The sequence below is a fragment of the Thunnus albacares genome, chromosome 15 (genome assembly GCF_914725855.1).
Source record: "Thunnus albacares chromosome 15, fThuAlb1.1, whole genome shotgun sequence".
Lineage (NCBI taxonomy): Eukaryota > Metazoa > Chordata > Actinopteri > Scombriformes > Scombridae > Thunnus > Thunnus albacares.
Genome location: NC_058120.1, coordinates 12,951,223 through 12,967,463, shown reverse-complemented (window position 1 = coordinate 12,967,463; position 16,241 = coordinate 12,951,223). Strand labels below are relative to the sequence as shown.

General features: G+C 38.6%; 2 protein-coding genes across 8 annotated transcripts in view; one reads left to right on the top strand and one right to left on the bottom strand.

Annotated features, from left to right (window-relative positions):
- Window positions 1-3: 3 nt before the first annotated feature.
- On the bottom strand, window positions 4-8,392 carry erg28 (ergosterol biosynthesis 28 homolog). 3 transcript variants are annotated; one of them, XM_044374456.1, is made up of 6 exons: window positions 8,175-8,392; window positions 3,802-3,980; window positions 2,230-2,384; window positions 1,430-1,520; window positions 1,222-1,340; window positions 4-1,049 (listed from the first exon to the last, which is right to left on the bottom strand). In XM_044374456.1, exons 3-6 carry the CDS (start codon window positions 2,360-2,362, stop codon window positions 961-963), a joined length of 432 nt encoding a protein of 143 aa, XP_044230391.1. In that variant the 5' UTR covers window positions 2,363-2,384; window positions 3,802-3,980; window positions 8,175-8,392; the 3' UTR covers window positions 4-960. The 3 variants fall into 3 exon arrangements, with proteins under 3 accessions (XP_044230391.1, XP_044230392.1, XP_044230390.1); XM_044374457.1 differs by lacking the exon at window positions 3,802-3,980; XM_044374455.1 differs by lacking the exons at window positions 3,802-3,980; window positions 8,175-8,392 and adding an exon at window positions 2,573-2,680.
- Window positions 4,907-16,241, top strand: part of ttll5 (tubulin tyrosine ligase-like family, member 5) — a 54,576-nt gene continuing 43,241 nt past the window's right edge. For 2 of the 5 annotated variants that reach the window (XM_044374444.1, XM_044374440.1), the window contains exons 1-12: window positions 4,907-5,038; window positions 5,444-5,587; window positions 8,704-8,810; window positions 8,953-9,035; window positions 9,751-9,857; window positions 10,135-10,265; window positions 10,385-10,467; window positions 11,593-11,662; window positions 11,754-11,838; window positions 14,026-14,127; window positions 14,266-14,357; window positions 14,602-14,709. In XM_044374444.1, the coding sequence (XP_044230379.1) occupies window positions 5,529-5,587; window positions 8,704-8,810; window positions 8,953-9,035; window positions 9,751-9,857; window positions 10,135-10,265; window positions 10,385-10,467; window positions 11,593-11,662; window positions 11,754-11,838; window positions 14,026-14,127; window positions 14,266-14,357; window positions 14,602-14,709 (1,027 nt within the window). In that variant the 5' untranslated portion in view covers window positions 4,907-5,038; window positions 5,444-5,528. Of the gene's footprint in view, window positions 5,039-5,059; window positions 5,123-5,187; window positions 5,313-5,443; window positions 5,588-8,703; window positions 8,811-8,952; window positions 9,036-9,750; window positions 9,858-10,134; window positions 10,266-10,384; window positions 10,468-11,592; window positions 11,663-11,753; window positions 11,839-14,025; window positions 14,128-14,265; window positions 14,358-14,601; window positions 14,710-16,241 lie in introns of those variants that run through there. The other 3 variants (XM_044374441.1, XM_044374443.1, XM_044374442.1) reach the window with 3 other exon arrangements.

Genomic DNA, 16,241 nt, shown 5'->3' with positions numbered 1-16,241 from the left:
GGATATAATCAGAGCGTTGGGAGTTTATTTCTTCACACAACACTGTTTTCATGTTTTCTGCATTTGAATCCATCCAATAACATTTCAAAGAGCTGGAAGAGACATAATTAGCAGAAAATAATCAACACCTCTCACTTCAGCTCAAACTACATCTGGGTAGAAAGGGATACTAAATGTTTATCAAAAATAATGCAAAAACACACTTACACTGAGGGAAAACAATACGTCAGCAAATTTTCCCAACATATTTTTCATTTGTAGCTCATAGATTTATAAATACACATAATTATCATAATGTAATAGAAAACATTTTGTAGGTCTCAAAACAACAAATCGTTTCATTCAAAAATAATTTTGTGCATAAATTCAAAGGGTGTTCAAACATTTCACAGCACAGAACAAACATCAAGAATAATTGCTGATATCATAAGATACTCTGTGATGAAGAGCATAGTTTTATACTATGTATTCATCAAGGTTCTTGGGTAAATCTGAGCGATTGTTTAAAAAAAAATGTATAGGAAGTGGTGATCTGGTGAAATGAAAATAAAAATGAGTGAATGAAAATCTATTGTGGATTATTTCTGTAATCGTTTCCACCACAATGTTTGTTCAGCAGTTTCAAAGCACATCTGATTATTTCGTCAGATTACAGGCACAGACACGATAATGAGTGTCATTCAGCACATTTCAGAACCTCCATGTCAATTACTGTAGCGTAACAAAACCAAATATGAAGAGATGATAACTACTCCGTCAAACATTTTTCGATTGGACTACTAAAACATCAGTTTATAAAACATTAAATACGACCCAGATATAGATGAATGTAGTGTATAGAAAGTTTCATTCACAGTAGGAAATGAACTGACATCCAGATCTCATGTTCTTCAAGGCAGGAAGCCACACACTACGACCAGTCCAAACATGTCTGGTGGAAAACTCAGATTCAGGCGGGATTCAGTTACGTTTCTTCTGTCGTGCTCCGACTTCCTCTTGCGTCTCTGGAAAACACTGGAATCCAATCAGCATTCCTATGACAGAGAAACCTAGAAAAACAAATATATAATGTTGTTACTAAGACACAAGAGGTCTACATAAAACTTTTTAAACTTCTAATTCCAATGACAGGAAAACGACATTGAGACATTGTACAAAGATGTTTTAAAACTTAAAACTGACATTTTCGGGAGACTCCTCCTCAGTGTAGTCCGTACTTACTTGCCACAATAAGAGGTGCCATGACCCCGATAGTCAGCGGTGCAGTCTTGTAGATGAAAGCCTCTGACAGGAAATGGCCCAACGCCAGCACAAATGTCCACAAGGTGATGTGATACAGCCTGCAGGGAGCCGGCATGATGACACACTGTAAGAACATAACGCAGACTGCCAACAGAAACAAGGTGCAGAGAGAGACGAGCTGTCTTACGTTCTGTTCTGGATATCAATGGCACAGGCACAGCGAATGATCGATGACAGCAATGTCCAAATGCCAAATGTTCGAGCTTGGAGACCATTCACTGAAAAGAAAATGGAAAAATCAGGAATGCTGGAGTTTAGAAAATGGAAAAAAATATCCAAATATAGCTATTTGTATTTCCCATATGGCTCTTTAGAAGAGAATACTAGAAGGTAACAATGCCTTGACTCATTTTAAATAGAAAAACATTGAGCAGAGCCAATATTATAAACCTATATAACCTTATTGCGGATATTTTGGTAGCAGCAGATGATAAGTAATAAAAAAACTGCAGTACAATCATGTCAAAAACATGTTGGAGGTCATTTAGAAACAAGTTTACAGCTGAAGACAAGTTTTTTCTTCACTTATTAAAATGTCTTGCTCAACTTCTGACCAGGCCAATATAAAGTATCCTTATTAGATCTATCTAGACTAACAAATATTGGTAGCAGCCTCAGAAATGAAGCATTGATCGGCCTCTAAATCTGAAAACTGTTTACTAAGGTTATCGATTATTGATTTAATTATGATATGAAACAGTTGCTCTTTGCCTAATGCTTATCCAGTGGGAAGTATCATCAGACTATATATGGTTGTGATTTTGGCCCCTAATATTGTGATATACAGTTTAAATGCTGCATGACAGTTGATGCAAGTATCAGGAGTTTTTAAAAACTGTATATACATATTGACACCAAACCTTTTCAACAATTCATGATATCACCTTCAGTCAAATAATGAACAAACCTAATGGATTGTTTCCTCACCGAACTGTGGAGTCCCAGTGTACAGCTTCTCTGACAGGAAGCTGTGATCTCTGAAACTCTGGACGGTGTTTCCCATCGCGATGACCGACACCATCACCAGCCAGCTCCGCAACACGTTCAGAAAGCGACTCATCTCTTCTGTCTGCGAGACGCACCTGTCAGCAAGGAAAAGTCAAACTGTCAAAGTGCTGCAGGATAAACAACCTGAAACTCCAAAAGGCCAATGCAAGTACAATCAGCTGGTTGTGCTATAAAGACAGACAGACAGACAGACAGACAGACAGACAGGTGTCTACTGGATGTTACTGGTGTTAAAAATAACATGCATGGTGCATGTTTTTACCTGGCGGCGTCTATCAAACTACAGCGTGGGCATGCTCCATTATAAGACAGTAAAGTGGGACTCGAGCCAACCAAGTTTGATGACGTTATGTATAAAATGGTAAGTCCTTCAATCTTGACTCAACCAATAACAGAGCAGCAGAAGTGGCTCCAGCCACTCGTACCATGTACGTGATTGGTCTATTCGAGCGTTCCGGTTACGCCCATTTTCGTCGCTAACCAATAGTTATCAAGCAATCCGGTCACCTGCAGACTGCATCCAGACGGTTTCCAGCTCTTATAATACATCCATGGCATAAAACCAGGGTTTTAAATGTCACTAAGGTGGCCCTCTTTTAACCTTAGTACATCACCATGGTTTTGCAGATTTGCTACAAAGTCCGTTTTTTCTTCAGTTCCTTGTATGGCCACTTGAGGCTGGCTCCAAAAGCGAGTCATTCATTATTTTGATATAGTCTATGGTCATTCCCCATAGACCCCCATGTTAAAATGCCCAACTTTACAGCAGAAATAAACATGTTTATTTATTTATACATCCATGCTCGCTTTGAGCTTCAAAACCGCTCTTCAGAAACCAACAGGTGACGTCACGGTAATTACGTCCATATTTTTATACAGTCTATGGTTACAATATATCAAATTGTATTTCAAATCAAAAAAACTAATGAAGAAATACTTTGAACAAAAAAAAGATTAAGCTATTGGTATTTGTCACAGATAATATTCAATCTAAAATGTTAATTTCACTTTGATTTGGCCAGAATCTAAAGTGATTTCCACTTATCCTTCATTATGGGACAGAGTCAGACCTGAATGCACTTCTTGAGTATAATGTTTAAATCTGCTGCATCAAGTTTAAAGTTTAAGAGCTTTGGCTGTGGGAGGCACGGAGAGTGCACTTAGTGGTAAAATATGTATATAAACTAATTACGTAATTAATAAATTAATGAATTCGTTTTTTAACACACGAATTTACACGATCAGCGATTTTCTGCCAGCATTCCGCTCTCGTCTTATTTGCAGCAACAGCGTTGCTTTTTACTGTGATAATGTATTTATATTATTCATACCTCTCGTTATAATAATCTGTTCCTCCTCACTGAAATAAGCGACGCACGATCGGTCCATTTTGTCAAATGACGCGCAAAACGCCCCCTTTTATGGAGACGCACACAGAACCTGAAGCAGAAAGCCTAGGTGAACAAAGAAAGTTCATATCATATCTCATACCTTCGTGATACCACTTATCTCTGATCGCGAGTTCAGGGTTTGCCGAGCCAGCTCACACAAAGAAAGCCTGGGTATGTTGAACTTGTTTTGTAGTACACCCTTCAGGTTAGGCTGCGTTCAAACGAAGAGTACATGTGGAGCGAGAGGATAACCTGTGATGACTTCTGTCTTCGTTACATCTGGTTTGGTAGAATAGAAAACAACAGTTTTAGCTATGATATGAAACCTCTCTTCTCAGTTTTTCATAAAGAATGTGAGCAATGGAAATCTCCTGCTCCGCCTACAAAACTATAAGATTAGAGATATTTTCTACCTTGTAAATATGGAAAATATTAGGTGTAAACTGAGAGGATCATCTGCCAGTTTGAAGAAGACATGGGGACCATCCCGGACTGAAAAACTCTTAGGCCATTGGCCTTGTTATGTTTCCTTTTTCATACAAAAATTGAAACTCAGTGTACTACTTGTCTGTTATCTTGTCTGGAAACCCAGTAAATAAAGTTTTGAAAAAAAAAGCATGTGAGCAGTTTACAGACCATTAAATTTTGCACTAATAAGAAGGCTGTAAAACTGTCATTGAGTGTATTTTTTTAAAGTATTGTTTTATTTAATTTATGTATATATTTTGTATTCATTATTTTTATTCTGTGTTATTATTTTTTAAATTTTTATTTGATTTTCTTTCTATTTATCATGTGTTGTTTGTGACTCCCCATTTAGTCAAATGTGTGCAAATACTCACACTATTACCTTTTAGAAGTACAAAATGACATTGAGTGTACATTTGAAACAGCTTTTAACACATTTTTTACATGTTGTTTATCAATATTACAGATTAAACTGTACCTGTCAGAATTTAATTCATAAATCCCACAACGGATTCATTTGTTCGCACTGCAGTCGAAGAATAAATATATAAAGCAGTAATAAGCAGTTAAATGTTGTATATCATACAGGATTTAATTTGTAGCAAACGAGATGGTATTTAAAAAGGTTTGCATAAACTGGGGACATGAACTCGGTCCCTTTAGTCCATGAAATGATGTCATCGCTGGATGGACTCAACGCAAAATTTGGTCAGGCGGATAAAAAAAACAGCCACCGTAAGTGCGCATGCGCCGTGCTCTGTTGCTACTCAGTTGTTGTAGTTACCAGGAAGATTAACCGCGATGATCAACTGGCCCTGGTGAGTGGTGACGCCAGCTAGCTGGCCGTTAGCAGGCTCCCAGAAATAAAGGCAAGTTTTTGTTGCTGTGTTTGTGTTTGTCGTTACAAAAAAAACGTTGACTTTAACGGCCTCCATCAAGGCAGACGCTTCCTGGTTAGCTTCCCATACCTAACGCTAATGTAAAGTCGTATGTTGTTTAGCTTTAACGCTTGTTGTCTGGGTTTAGTCTTATGTGTCTCCTTTAACCGTCATAGAAAATAATTTCACTGCCACCACAAGTAGAGAGAGGGGGGAAGCAGCTGTTCTCAGCTAACTGTGTGCTAAATGTGAACCAGTGTTTCAGGTCTGCACGAAAATGAAATTAGTTGTTTACGGGTCTTAGTAACGTTGTTATTAATATTGTATTTTGCACGACTGGACTCGCGTCTGTTGGAGGCAGGTTGACGAGACGTTCACTGACTGGTATGTTGGCAGGTGGAGGAGGTGGATACCATGGTAAACCTAGACACTTGATCCCAGGAAGATTTCACCGGGCAGCTCGTCCGCCTACACTGTAGAGATGCCAGCTGTGATCCGGGATAAGGAGGACTCTGAGTCCTCCTCAGAGGACGAGCAAGAGTAAGTACAAGTCTGCAGTTTGTGCATATGTCCTGTCCTAATTGTATAATCACATAAAACTGAACGTGATCGACCCCAGTCAGCTCCAGAAACAGTACTGTCAAGGCTTAGCAGTATAAAAACACCCCATCTTTTACTCATCATCATAAATAAAATCATTTGCTGCTCCCCCAGCCTGGAAATTAAATGAAAAAAGAACCAACTCTGAGGTCATTTCTACATATCTAAATGCAAAATCACAACAGAGTCACCTCAGCGTCCAGAAGTCTTTATATGTCAAACTTCTACATTAGATAGATAGATATATAGATAGATAGATATATAGATAGATAGATAGATAGATAGATAGATAGATAGAGTGGCTTATCAATCCCAAAGGGAAATTAAAGTGTCACAGCAGCCACTTGACATAAATCAAAATACAAAAAAATGAGGCAGACAGAAGAAACAAATACAATTAAAGGATAATTATGTACAATAACTAAATAGACTAACTTAAAAATAAAAGAATAGAATAGACACCAGAGATATAACCATAACTATAATACTATTTGCTGAGTATACACTGTTCAATGGTGTTAATATGCTATAGTATAATACACTGTACATTAGTGTAAGTCAGGTGGATATTGCTAAGGTCGGAAGGTGCATGACTGTCCATGGACTGTCCACACTGACGATAGCGTGATAATAAAACTGAATTGTAATTTCCTTACACTTTATTATTCGTAGATATTTCATATATATTGTCATTATATTATAATATATTTAAATTATTCATCAATGTATTCTATTTGAATTTCTTAAAAAATATGGATACCTGGGAATCGATTAAGAGGTACCAGACTACTCTGATGGCACCACAAACAGAATGCTTATTCTTTTATATTTATAGCAGATTTTTCAGCACCTTTGTTTGAGTATTTTTAGTTCTCTCAAAATAGGTTCCTCCTCTAATATGTAGCACACTCACTGTTTTCATAACTGTGACGTAGGTAGTTCAAACTTATGGATAAATGACTAGGATACCGCTCAGTCCCTGCATCTTGTGGATGTGGCTGTGTGAATTAAGCAGGTCTCCATCTGTGTCACTTAGGTTCTTAATCTACTGAGCCTCCTGGTATATAAAGATTGACCTCTAAATACAGTATTAATGTGACACCATGCTGGAGCAAAAACATTTTTTTTCCTGCTGTATGAACGTCTTTGTCGTTGTAATTTGTCATACTCATTTTGAATGTGTAATCTTATATATGGGAGCCTGTTTTAATAATTAATGCCAAGATACATTTAGACATAATGAAGACGTCAAGTAGCTTTCATTTTTGCATAATTGATGAAAGTTCAACCGGATGAGAGGGAGGAGCGTCTATAGCTCCAGATCATAGTTGGAACAGTTGGTCTTTTTATCTCGTCTCTGCCAACTAATTCCCTCTTAAGCTTTACTTAGTCATACCTTACTGAGAGCCACTGTGCCTGCTTTGAGGTGAATTCCCATCTCCTGAATTAGTTTGGATTGCTTAGTATTAAGGTTTAACCTCCAGGTGACTGGTGCTGCTTTTACTGACGGGGCTGTTATATTCCATTGAATTACTGCCAGAGCAGGAAAACCGTGAAATTATTAAAAATCTATCAACTCACACTCATCACATGCACTGCTACAGTAAGACATTTTGATTTAATGTGTTTGAAAAGTAGTATTTCCAGTACATTTATCACCCAACAAGCATCGCCTACACACTTGATTTCAACCCGTTTAAGTTTCTTCTGCTCAACTCTGACTTGAGTGATACCACTTTCTTTTCCAGGGGTGTTACTAAATGACATTAATGTGATGTAAAACTGCAAATAACAACAACAGGAAACACTAAATAATGCAAAAGACAACAAAGTATAACATTGCAGGCAAATACAAGAAGCGCATAGCAGAAATAAAGAGAAACACATATAGCCTATAGAATAAAGCATATATGGCAACCAAGGGAAAAAAGCACAAGACTTAACCAGGTTTTGTAGTGTAGAGGCTTGAAAACACTTTTCTTAAAACATCATTAATGAAAATAAAAAGTAAACAAACTTAAGAACAGTTGTTGACAATATCACACATTATCTTGGCTTTTGATTGATGGACAGATGAGGGGGAGTGTACAGTTAAATACCACATTGGCGCTTTTCCCAATAAACGTTTAATTTTATTTTTTTTTAGTTTTTGTTTTAAGTATCATAGGTTGTTAGGTCTCTAAAGTCACTTGGAAGAATATTCCAGTCATATGATGCTCAGAAAAAAACAGGCTGAGTGGCTTAAAGACCTTGATGAATCTCTGTCAACAGCTCAGATGTGCCTAGTTATAGTCTTTTTATAAATCCAGTCAGTATTATAGGAAAAAAGTAGTTACTAATGTTTACAACCTGCTAAAATATCACAGGGATGGTAACAATTTGGCCTTTTGTCTAAGACCTTCACATCCTGTGAGTATCGTATTTCAATCGTTTTGATGGCTTAAATATGATCAAAACACGTTGCTTAAGGGCCTGCAAAACAATCTCATCTCAGTGGAGAAGATATCTGCCACATTGTCTTACATACCTGGATACTTCAGCAGTTGTTTACATGCCTCCCCTTCCTTTATCAAGACTGGCCGTGCCTGATTGAGTTCTACTCCATCAACATGCCGCCTTATCTTATTTTTAACCCTCCGATAAGCAGGCTGTGTCTGGTACTATCAGATAATGTGCAGTTTTACAAGTCGTTTTGTTAGTACAGTACATGGGTTTGTTGTTGCCCAGCGCCTCCAGAAACTGTGTGTGGTTCTGTCTCTATCTGCTCGACTGAAATAAACACCATGTCAGAATACATTCCCTCAGCATGAGGTAAGCTGCCCTTATAGGTGAGTTCACATCATTGGGGGGATGACCGCCAAAGATTTTGGGCAGTATAATTTACCCCAGAGTGGATCTTCATGATATCATTACCGGGAAGTTTTTCTGTGTGTAAGGTGTTTATTTCTCTCTCTTATTTGAATTTTGAGAAGGTTTGTGAGCCCTGGAATTTGAGAACATTTATAAAAATCTGCCTGTAACTGTGACTGCATCTCATCTAAACGTTTGTCCACCAGAGATCATCCCTGCGTTGCCTGGAGCGGCCTTAGCAAGACCATCCCAATTCTCTTGTTTTTCCCCGAAGCCATCGTCTCCAAAGATGGGAATATCAGCTCTATCGGAGGTACACCAGAATTTGTTGAAGCTATAAAAACATTTTGGGGGGGGGGGGGGGGGGGGGGCTTCAATTAGTTTGATCCTGAGAACCTGTTATTGTAAGGAATACTGTGTGTGAAGTTAAAATCCCAAGTGTTTAATTTGCTCAGAGCGATACAACATGGCCTTCAAGATTGTGCGCACAGAGAGCCGCCTGGTTCGAGGATTACTGACCAATCATGGGTTCCATGAGGTAATGCTCTCCACTCAATCATGCAAATTTAAAAGATTAGCATCTTTATAAAATCTGTATTGTTTTTTTTTGCAGCACATGCTATTTATTTACCTCTCTGCTATGTAGGATATGGGATAGAGGGGCTTTTTTTTTTTTCTTCTTTGACTGATAATACCGATGTCAAAGCCCGGGAATGCACCCATGGAAAAAACCAAAATGACCTCAAGAGCATTAATCCGGTTTTCACGAGGGCACACAACCCCCATTATTGCTCTTTCCAAGCAGTTACAATTAATTCCCTTTTTATTTCATTTCAATGCTTCTTGACTCCCGCTAACCCATCATCAAAGGCAGACGAGTGTCTACCACAGCCTCCACAGAGCCAAACTTTAATAAGCCTTTATTGCAAACATCTGGCTCTCCCCTAGACACCGAGCAGTCATGTGAATTCAGCCTCCTAATGAACTGTTGGAATAAAACAAAACAAAACAAAACAGATAAAATGAGATGATGGTGATGAAAATCTGTGAGTTGGCCATCATTTTGGGATGATTTCAATAGAGCAGGGTTTAATTCTCCAGGTTAGTGTCTGATCTGCTTCTAATACTGCTTTTGGTGACTGGAAACTGTACAGATCTCATTCTCTGTGCACATCAATTTTCTATACTTGGATCTAACTTATTCAATCCAGAGTCTGTTAATTGCAAACAAACATTATGTCTGTTTTTTTTAGGTTCACCCAAATAGTAATGACTTTAACCTCATGTGGACGGGATCTCACCTCAAGCCTTACATACTCCGTAGCCTTCAAGATTTCCAGAGGGTCAACCACTTTCCCAGGTATAACAGAGCACTCAAGTATACGAGTGTATTGCCACTGTTTTCTGTGTTATAAATATCACCACTGAACCATTTTAAGCCCTTCAGTTCTGGCAGTGTGTTTCTTGGCTTCCAGTGCAAAGCGCATTTATTTTGGACTGGTGCCTCTCTGAAACACGAAATGAATCATATTGTCAGGCAGAGGGCGATCTACTGCTGTTGTGTATGCACGGTGCTGTATATTTGTATTTTTGTGGCGAAGTTTGTGCTTTAAACCGGAGCCTCTGTTCATTTCCAGGTCATACGAACTGACGCGCAAAGACCGTCTTTATAAAAACATCCAGCGAATGCAGCAGACTCACGGCTTCAAAAACTTCCACATCGTTCCTCAGACCTTTGTGCTCCCCTCTGAGTACCAGGAATTCTGCAGTAAGACACCTCCCACACGATCCTGTCGGTCTAAGCGGAGCTCTAGTTATGATATATTTAATGCCATTGCCAATTCTAAACATACACTATAAATACTTCCTCTTCTCTTTCCTGCTTAGATTGTTTTGCCAAGGACAAGGGCCCATGGATTATTAAACCAGTAGCATCTTCAAGAGGACGAGGCATCTACTTGGTCAGCAATGTGAGTGTTTTTTTTCCCAGCGGACAACACAGTAGAGACACGGGACAGAAATGGTGACAGTATCAATCTGTTTTTCAGTTTGTGTGTGAAAATTATATGTGAAGCTTACAATTCACGTGTAACACAGATTCACATTAATGTCCAACCGAATGAAAGTTAACCGTGCTGTAAGGCAGTACTGACTTTTCAAAAAAAATACCGTGTGAACTGAAACAGTCAGCTGGCCAGATGTTATTTGTGCGTGGGGGTGTACAGATACAGCTGTCTTTGAAATAAGTATCAACCAGTGTTTCAGACATTAATAAGCTTTGCGGAGTAAATCACACACTTCCAAGGCCCCGGCTTTTGGAGGAGCTCGACAAGGTTCTCACTCTTGGAAAACATGCGCACAATTCTTCTTCTTCTAAGGCATTTTTATGAAACAGTGGAAAGAATGTCAGAGCGATATTTGGAGAGAAGAAAGAAATACGTTCATTTTTTGGGGGGTTGGGGGGGGGGGTGTGTGTGTTGGGTTTTCTCTGAACTGTAGCCAGCACTGAGGTTACCCTGCCACCCCCTCTTTTTCAACTCTTCTCAACTTCGCCACCTGCAACACATTTCAGCCTCATAAATGACCCATCTCCCACCACCAGATTGTGTTTTTATAGGCTATTATTGAAGGTTGACCAGCTATGGCCAGCGTCACCGCAGTTTCTAACTTTTCTTGATCTGATTATTCTTTGATGTTTACAGTTAACCACAGCCTTACATCAGATATTGAGAATTCATTATTTAACGCTGACTATATGAATGAATGAGTGCTGGGAAACACTAAAAAAAGATCATTTAGTTTGTCAGGTCACATCTAATGCCATGTAACTTAATTACAGTGTAATTTACAATATCAGTTGCTATGTTGCCTGGTGATGTGTTGACTTTGCAACCACATCAAGGTGAAACAGCTTCACTACAGTACACTACAGTAGATGGTCTTTGCTGTTGTGTGAACGTGTGGAAAGTTACAGATTGTAGCTTTAAACCTGTTTGGATGATTATTATAATATATTGCCTGCATCTTCTTCTTTGTGTGACGTACCGCATGTATTCATAATACTGTCTTTATTTCTTTCTGTTTGCCATCTACAGCCAAATCAGATATCAATGGATGAGAACATCTTGGTGTCTCGCTATATTAATAACCCGCTACTGATAGATGGTGAGTTCCACACACACAGTTTTGGTAAGAAGGCAGATTTGAACTGGTTCATCTATATGACTGTACTAAATTTTTTTTGTTTTGTTTACAGAGTTCAAGTTTGATGTGCGGTTGTACGTGTTGGTAACATCATATGATCCGCTCCTCATCTACGTGTATGAGGAAGGTCTGGCAAGGTGAGCTCTGTGTGTGGGGTTTTTTTTTAACATTGTTTACATAATTATTGGGATGGTGACTCGCTGACACTACAGTGATTGCTGATCCTCTTGGGGACAGAGAAACAAATACAGCACACTTGACTTGTAATAACACGCTGAGCAGCTTCACAAATTTCAAGCTGTTTGCCTCTGTAACAGTTTATATTTCACTTCTGATTAAATAATACTTAAATAAACAACACTAAACATCTAAAGGTCTTAGATTTTAGGCTCATTCATCATCAGATAGATCACCACCCAAAATCTGATGATGTCATTTAGATGAACCAGTCATCTACAGTCATTCAGTCATCTCTTGAGCTATCTTACTTGAAAACAAATTACAGACAAATAATGAAAACATGGATCCATGTCCAGCTGTGCTGATGGAAGAAATGACAACACTATTAAAACATTTTAATACACGTAGTATTAGAAGTGGATGTTAGACACTTTTACAGAACTCTTCTCACACTTAGCACAGTAGCAGTCTATGTGGACTAAACTGTGCATAGTGACACAAAATGTCAATACGCATACTTCGACCAAATATTTACCACGTTTGTGTCCCGTTATTGTCGATCTCTCATTTCCTGTCATCGCTCTACTGTCAGCTGTCAAATAAAAGCATAAAATGTTCCACAAAGAGTGAGTTCTTTTCTCACTCAAAGTTAACCAGCGGTTGTGTATTTACAGCCCATTTTGCACATTTACCTACTCTTTTCACTGATAAATACATGCTACATTTCTACAACATTATCTGAATTTCAGTTTCATTACAGACTACACTTTTATCGCATTAAAATGGAACCAGCCAGAGTGTCCTGGGATAAATGTTATTATTTATAACAACAGTCCACATAATCAGATTAACTACCGTTGCTTTATACAGTACACTATATATGTATATTAATGAGTGGGTGTACTATGTAGAGTACTGTTTAAACATGTTTTTTTTACCATAGTATTACTGTAGTTTTATTTCATGTACACTTCTGATGAATTTCTATACTATATACTGCAGTACACTCTATACAGGAAAGAGGAGCCATTCTTGTTTTGTAATAGTTTATGAAGAAAATCAAAGATGCTTGAAAGTCTTATAAGAAATATGTAGATTTTTTGTGTTATGAGTGACAAAGTTTTCTTGATGTGAGGGAACTTTTGCTTCTTTTATATCACAGTGAGGTGACTGTGAGACATGTATAATGTGTTTTGGTAGTTTAAGTGCAGTTTGGATGTGAGATGTTGTGCCAAGCAGCACCGGGTGAAGATTTTTGATAATGTAAATTCAGTACTGAGAAAATCATGTAACTATTTGACTATGTATATGTTTTATACATGTGCAGATTGAATAGTTAATAGTTAAATAGGGAATCTACCTTTGTTTATTATGTGTAATTACTCTCAGTTTCACAGTGATCTGGTGTAGACACTGCTTGGTGCTACTTGTGAGATCCATCACACACTTTTATGAGGCACATTCACTGGTGCTCATTCAGTGCCCAGAAGAGGGCAGTCTCAACTTTCCAGACCAACTGCTGTGTAGTGTGTGAAGTGGTAGTAACTTTGAAACAAAGCGCTCTATTGTTTCAGTTGTAGGATGTGCTCATCAAACGCTGCAGATTATGTCAGTGTTCAGATAGCATCTCATGATGTCTTTGTGTAATTGCACGTTATTTATTGGCTGTAGAAATATAGCAATAGTTATTTATTAAAACAAGGGGTGTCTGTTATCAGGCACAGGTAGGGTAGGATAGAGTAGATGATTGATAGAGCGACTGGCTCGCCGATTTGGTCTGACAGAGGTACGTGCTGGAAACAGAGTGTCACCGCCCTCTTGTTTGCTGGCTTGATTATAAACCTTGTGCAATAAATCATGGCCAAATTCTGAATCCCACTTTAATCTCTTGACATTCCTTTGGGTTGTGTTGGTATTCAGGTACACAGTGTGTGCCAAGGAATTCTCATTATTGCACATGTGGCATCCACTCCTCACAAACTCTGCCAGAAACTAATCTCTTCCTAAGTGCCCCCATTATTCAGTCAAGTGTCAGCCTTATGAAAGTGGTCATTATGGCAGAGAGATATGTAGTGAAATGGTTGGATGACAACTTATTATTTTTTCCTTTCTTTCTGGTACAAATAAACACTGCCTGTCCGCAGATTTGCCACAGTCAAGTATGACCGGACTTCAAAGAACATTAAGAACACGTTCATGCATCTCACTAACTACAGCGTGAACAAAAAGAGCAGCGATTATGTCAGGTAATCAGCGTACACCGAGTTAACAATATGTCAACAGTAGTTTCTGTTTCATGAATGCATCAAATTGAAAACGGGGCTGTTATGGGAAGCTAGGTTGACTCATCTATTTATTATAACTTTCATTTCTTCCTTTTTCAGTTGTGATGACCCTGAAGTTGAAGATTATGGGAACAAGTGGAGTATGAGTGCAGTGTTGAGGTATTTGAAGCAGGAGGGGAAGGACACCACATGTGAGTCAAACTTTCATTCTCTCCCTTTTTCTCATGCTTTTTTTTCCCTTTAATTTCCATGCATATAATATTTAAAAGTCCATAAAAAGATGATACAATTCATATTAGCTCAGTTTGTAGTAGCACACAAGCCCGATCACTTTTCTCTATCAAAATTCTAACAAAACTTGTCTATCAGTTAATCAAAACAATCTATAACAACTTCATCCGTCCCTTTTTTTTCTTTCCATTTTCTCTCTCCCAGTGTTGATGAGACAGGTGGAGGACCTCATCATCAAAGCTCTACTGAGTGCTGAACTACAGATAGCCACCGCCTGCAAGATGTTTGTTCCCCACAAGACAAACTGCTTTGGTACTCATTTTATATTCTTCTCAAAATGTTTGTGACTTTAAAAGTTTGACATGTTAGCACCTGCAATAGGTGTATGTCAATCAGATGTATAACGTACTGTAAGCCAGTCTGAGTTATGGAATCATGTTACAATTTGCAAATGCAAAACAGCTGATCTAAACACCATGGGATAGTTTGAGGGTGAAGAGCACCATAAGAAAAACAAGCTATATAGTAGAATTGTGAAAAAAAAGAATTTCCTTTGAATTAAGTTTAAACTCTGGGCTTAAATACACATAAATACTTAGTCATGCACACTACCACACCCCTCCCATTTCCTTTCAGTTTCGGATTCATTGTCCAGCAATTCCTCCATACTGTTTCTTCAGTGAGCCGAACTGAGGCTGCAGACAGTCATTGCTCAGTGTGGAGCCTTCTTGCCTGTTGCTGCCCTCTGACTAGCCGCCGGGTCGTGAAGGGCCTGTTGACAGAAGCAGGAATTTGCTTCCTCTCCTCTGTTGCCATTCAACTTTGCCTGATTTAGGCTGACTGTTTTCTTGGCTGCTCCTGCCTACCAGCGGGCTCGAGTGAACTCCATTTTGGAGCCATTACCCGTGTTAGTGTTGGCACTAATTGTCTGCGCTCTCTCTCTCTCTCTCTCTCTCTCTCTCTCTCTCTCTCTCTCTCTCTCTCTCTCTCCCTCTCTCTCTCTCTCTCTCTCTGTGTGTCTGGCAGTCTCTCTGAGATTTTGGGTTTGAGAGCGAGCACGTTGGCCCGAGCCTCCCTCAGTATCGCTGTCTATTTTTCGCTCTCTTTTTCCTTTTCTCTCACTATTTGTGTTTGTTTATAATTCTCCTTCTCCTCCTCACAATTAATTCCAATTTCAACTTAATGAGCTTTATTGGCATGAAAAGACAGTGCGTATATTGCCGAAGCAAACAAATATTAATGCTAATAGTAATAGCCATGTTTGTTATGAATAACTAACAATAACAACAGTTACAACAATAATAATAAATGTATACCTTCAGTATATGTACAATCACAAACCCCAGTAAACTCGAATATGACAGTCAATCAACAAGCAAACAAACAACAACAACAACAGTAAATGTGAACAAAACAAAGAACAGCCAGTATTTAATCTGGTGGCGTTTCACTGGATGTCTCTCAGGCTGTGGCAAGAAGCCAGATATTTAGCTGCCAATATGCAGGAATTTTGTTTTTCTCCTAATAGGTATTTGAATTGGTCCCTTTCTGATTGTGTTTCAGATTCTTGATATTTGTGTAGAATTTTGGGGAAGAATAATGCTCTAATTTCTGCATATTTGTTGCAGTGTAGCAAAAAATGTACTGTTTTCTGTGTGCACAGTGAACACAGCTTGTCCTCCCTCGGCAGCAGCCAGGTCTGTCTATGACGACCAGTCTGTGTCCACTGAGTCTGTATCTAGTCAGTGTCTTTCTCAAAGCCTCATTAGTCACGGTGGTCAGATATTCTGCCGTGTACTGTTGCTTTAGGGCCAGATAACTCTCCATTTTACTTTGAGTTTTTG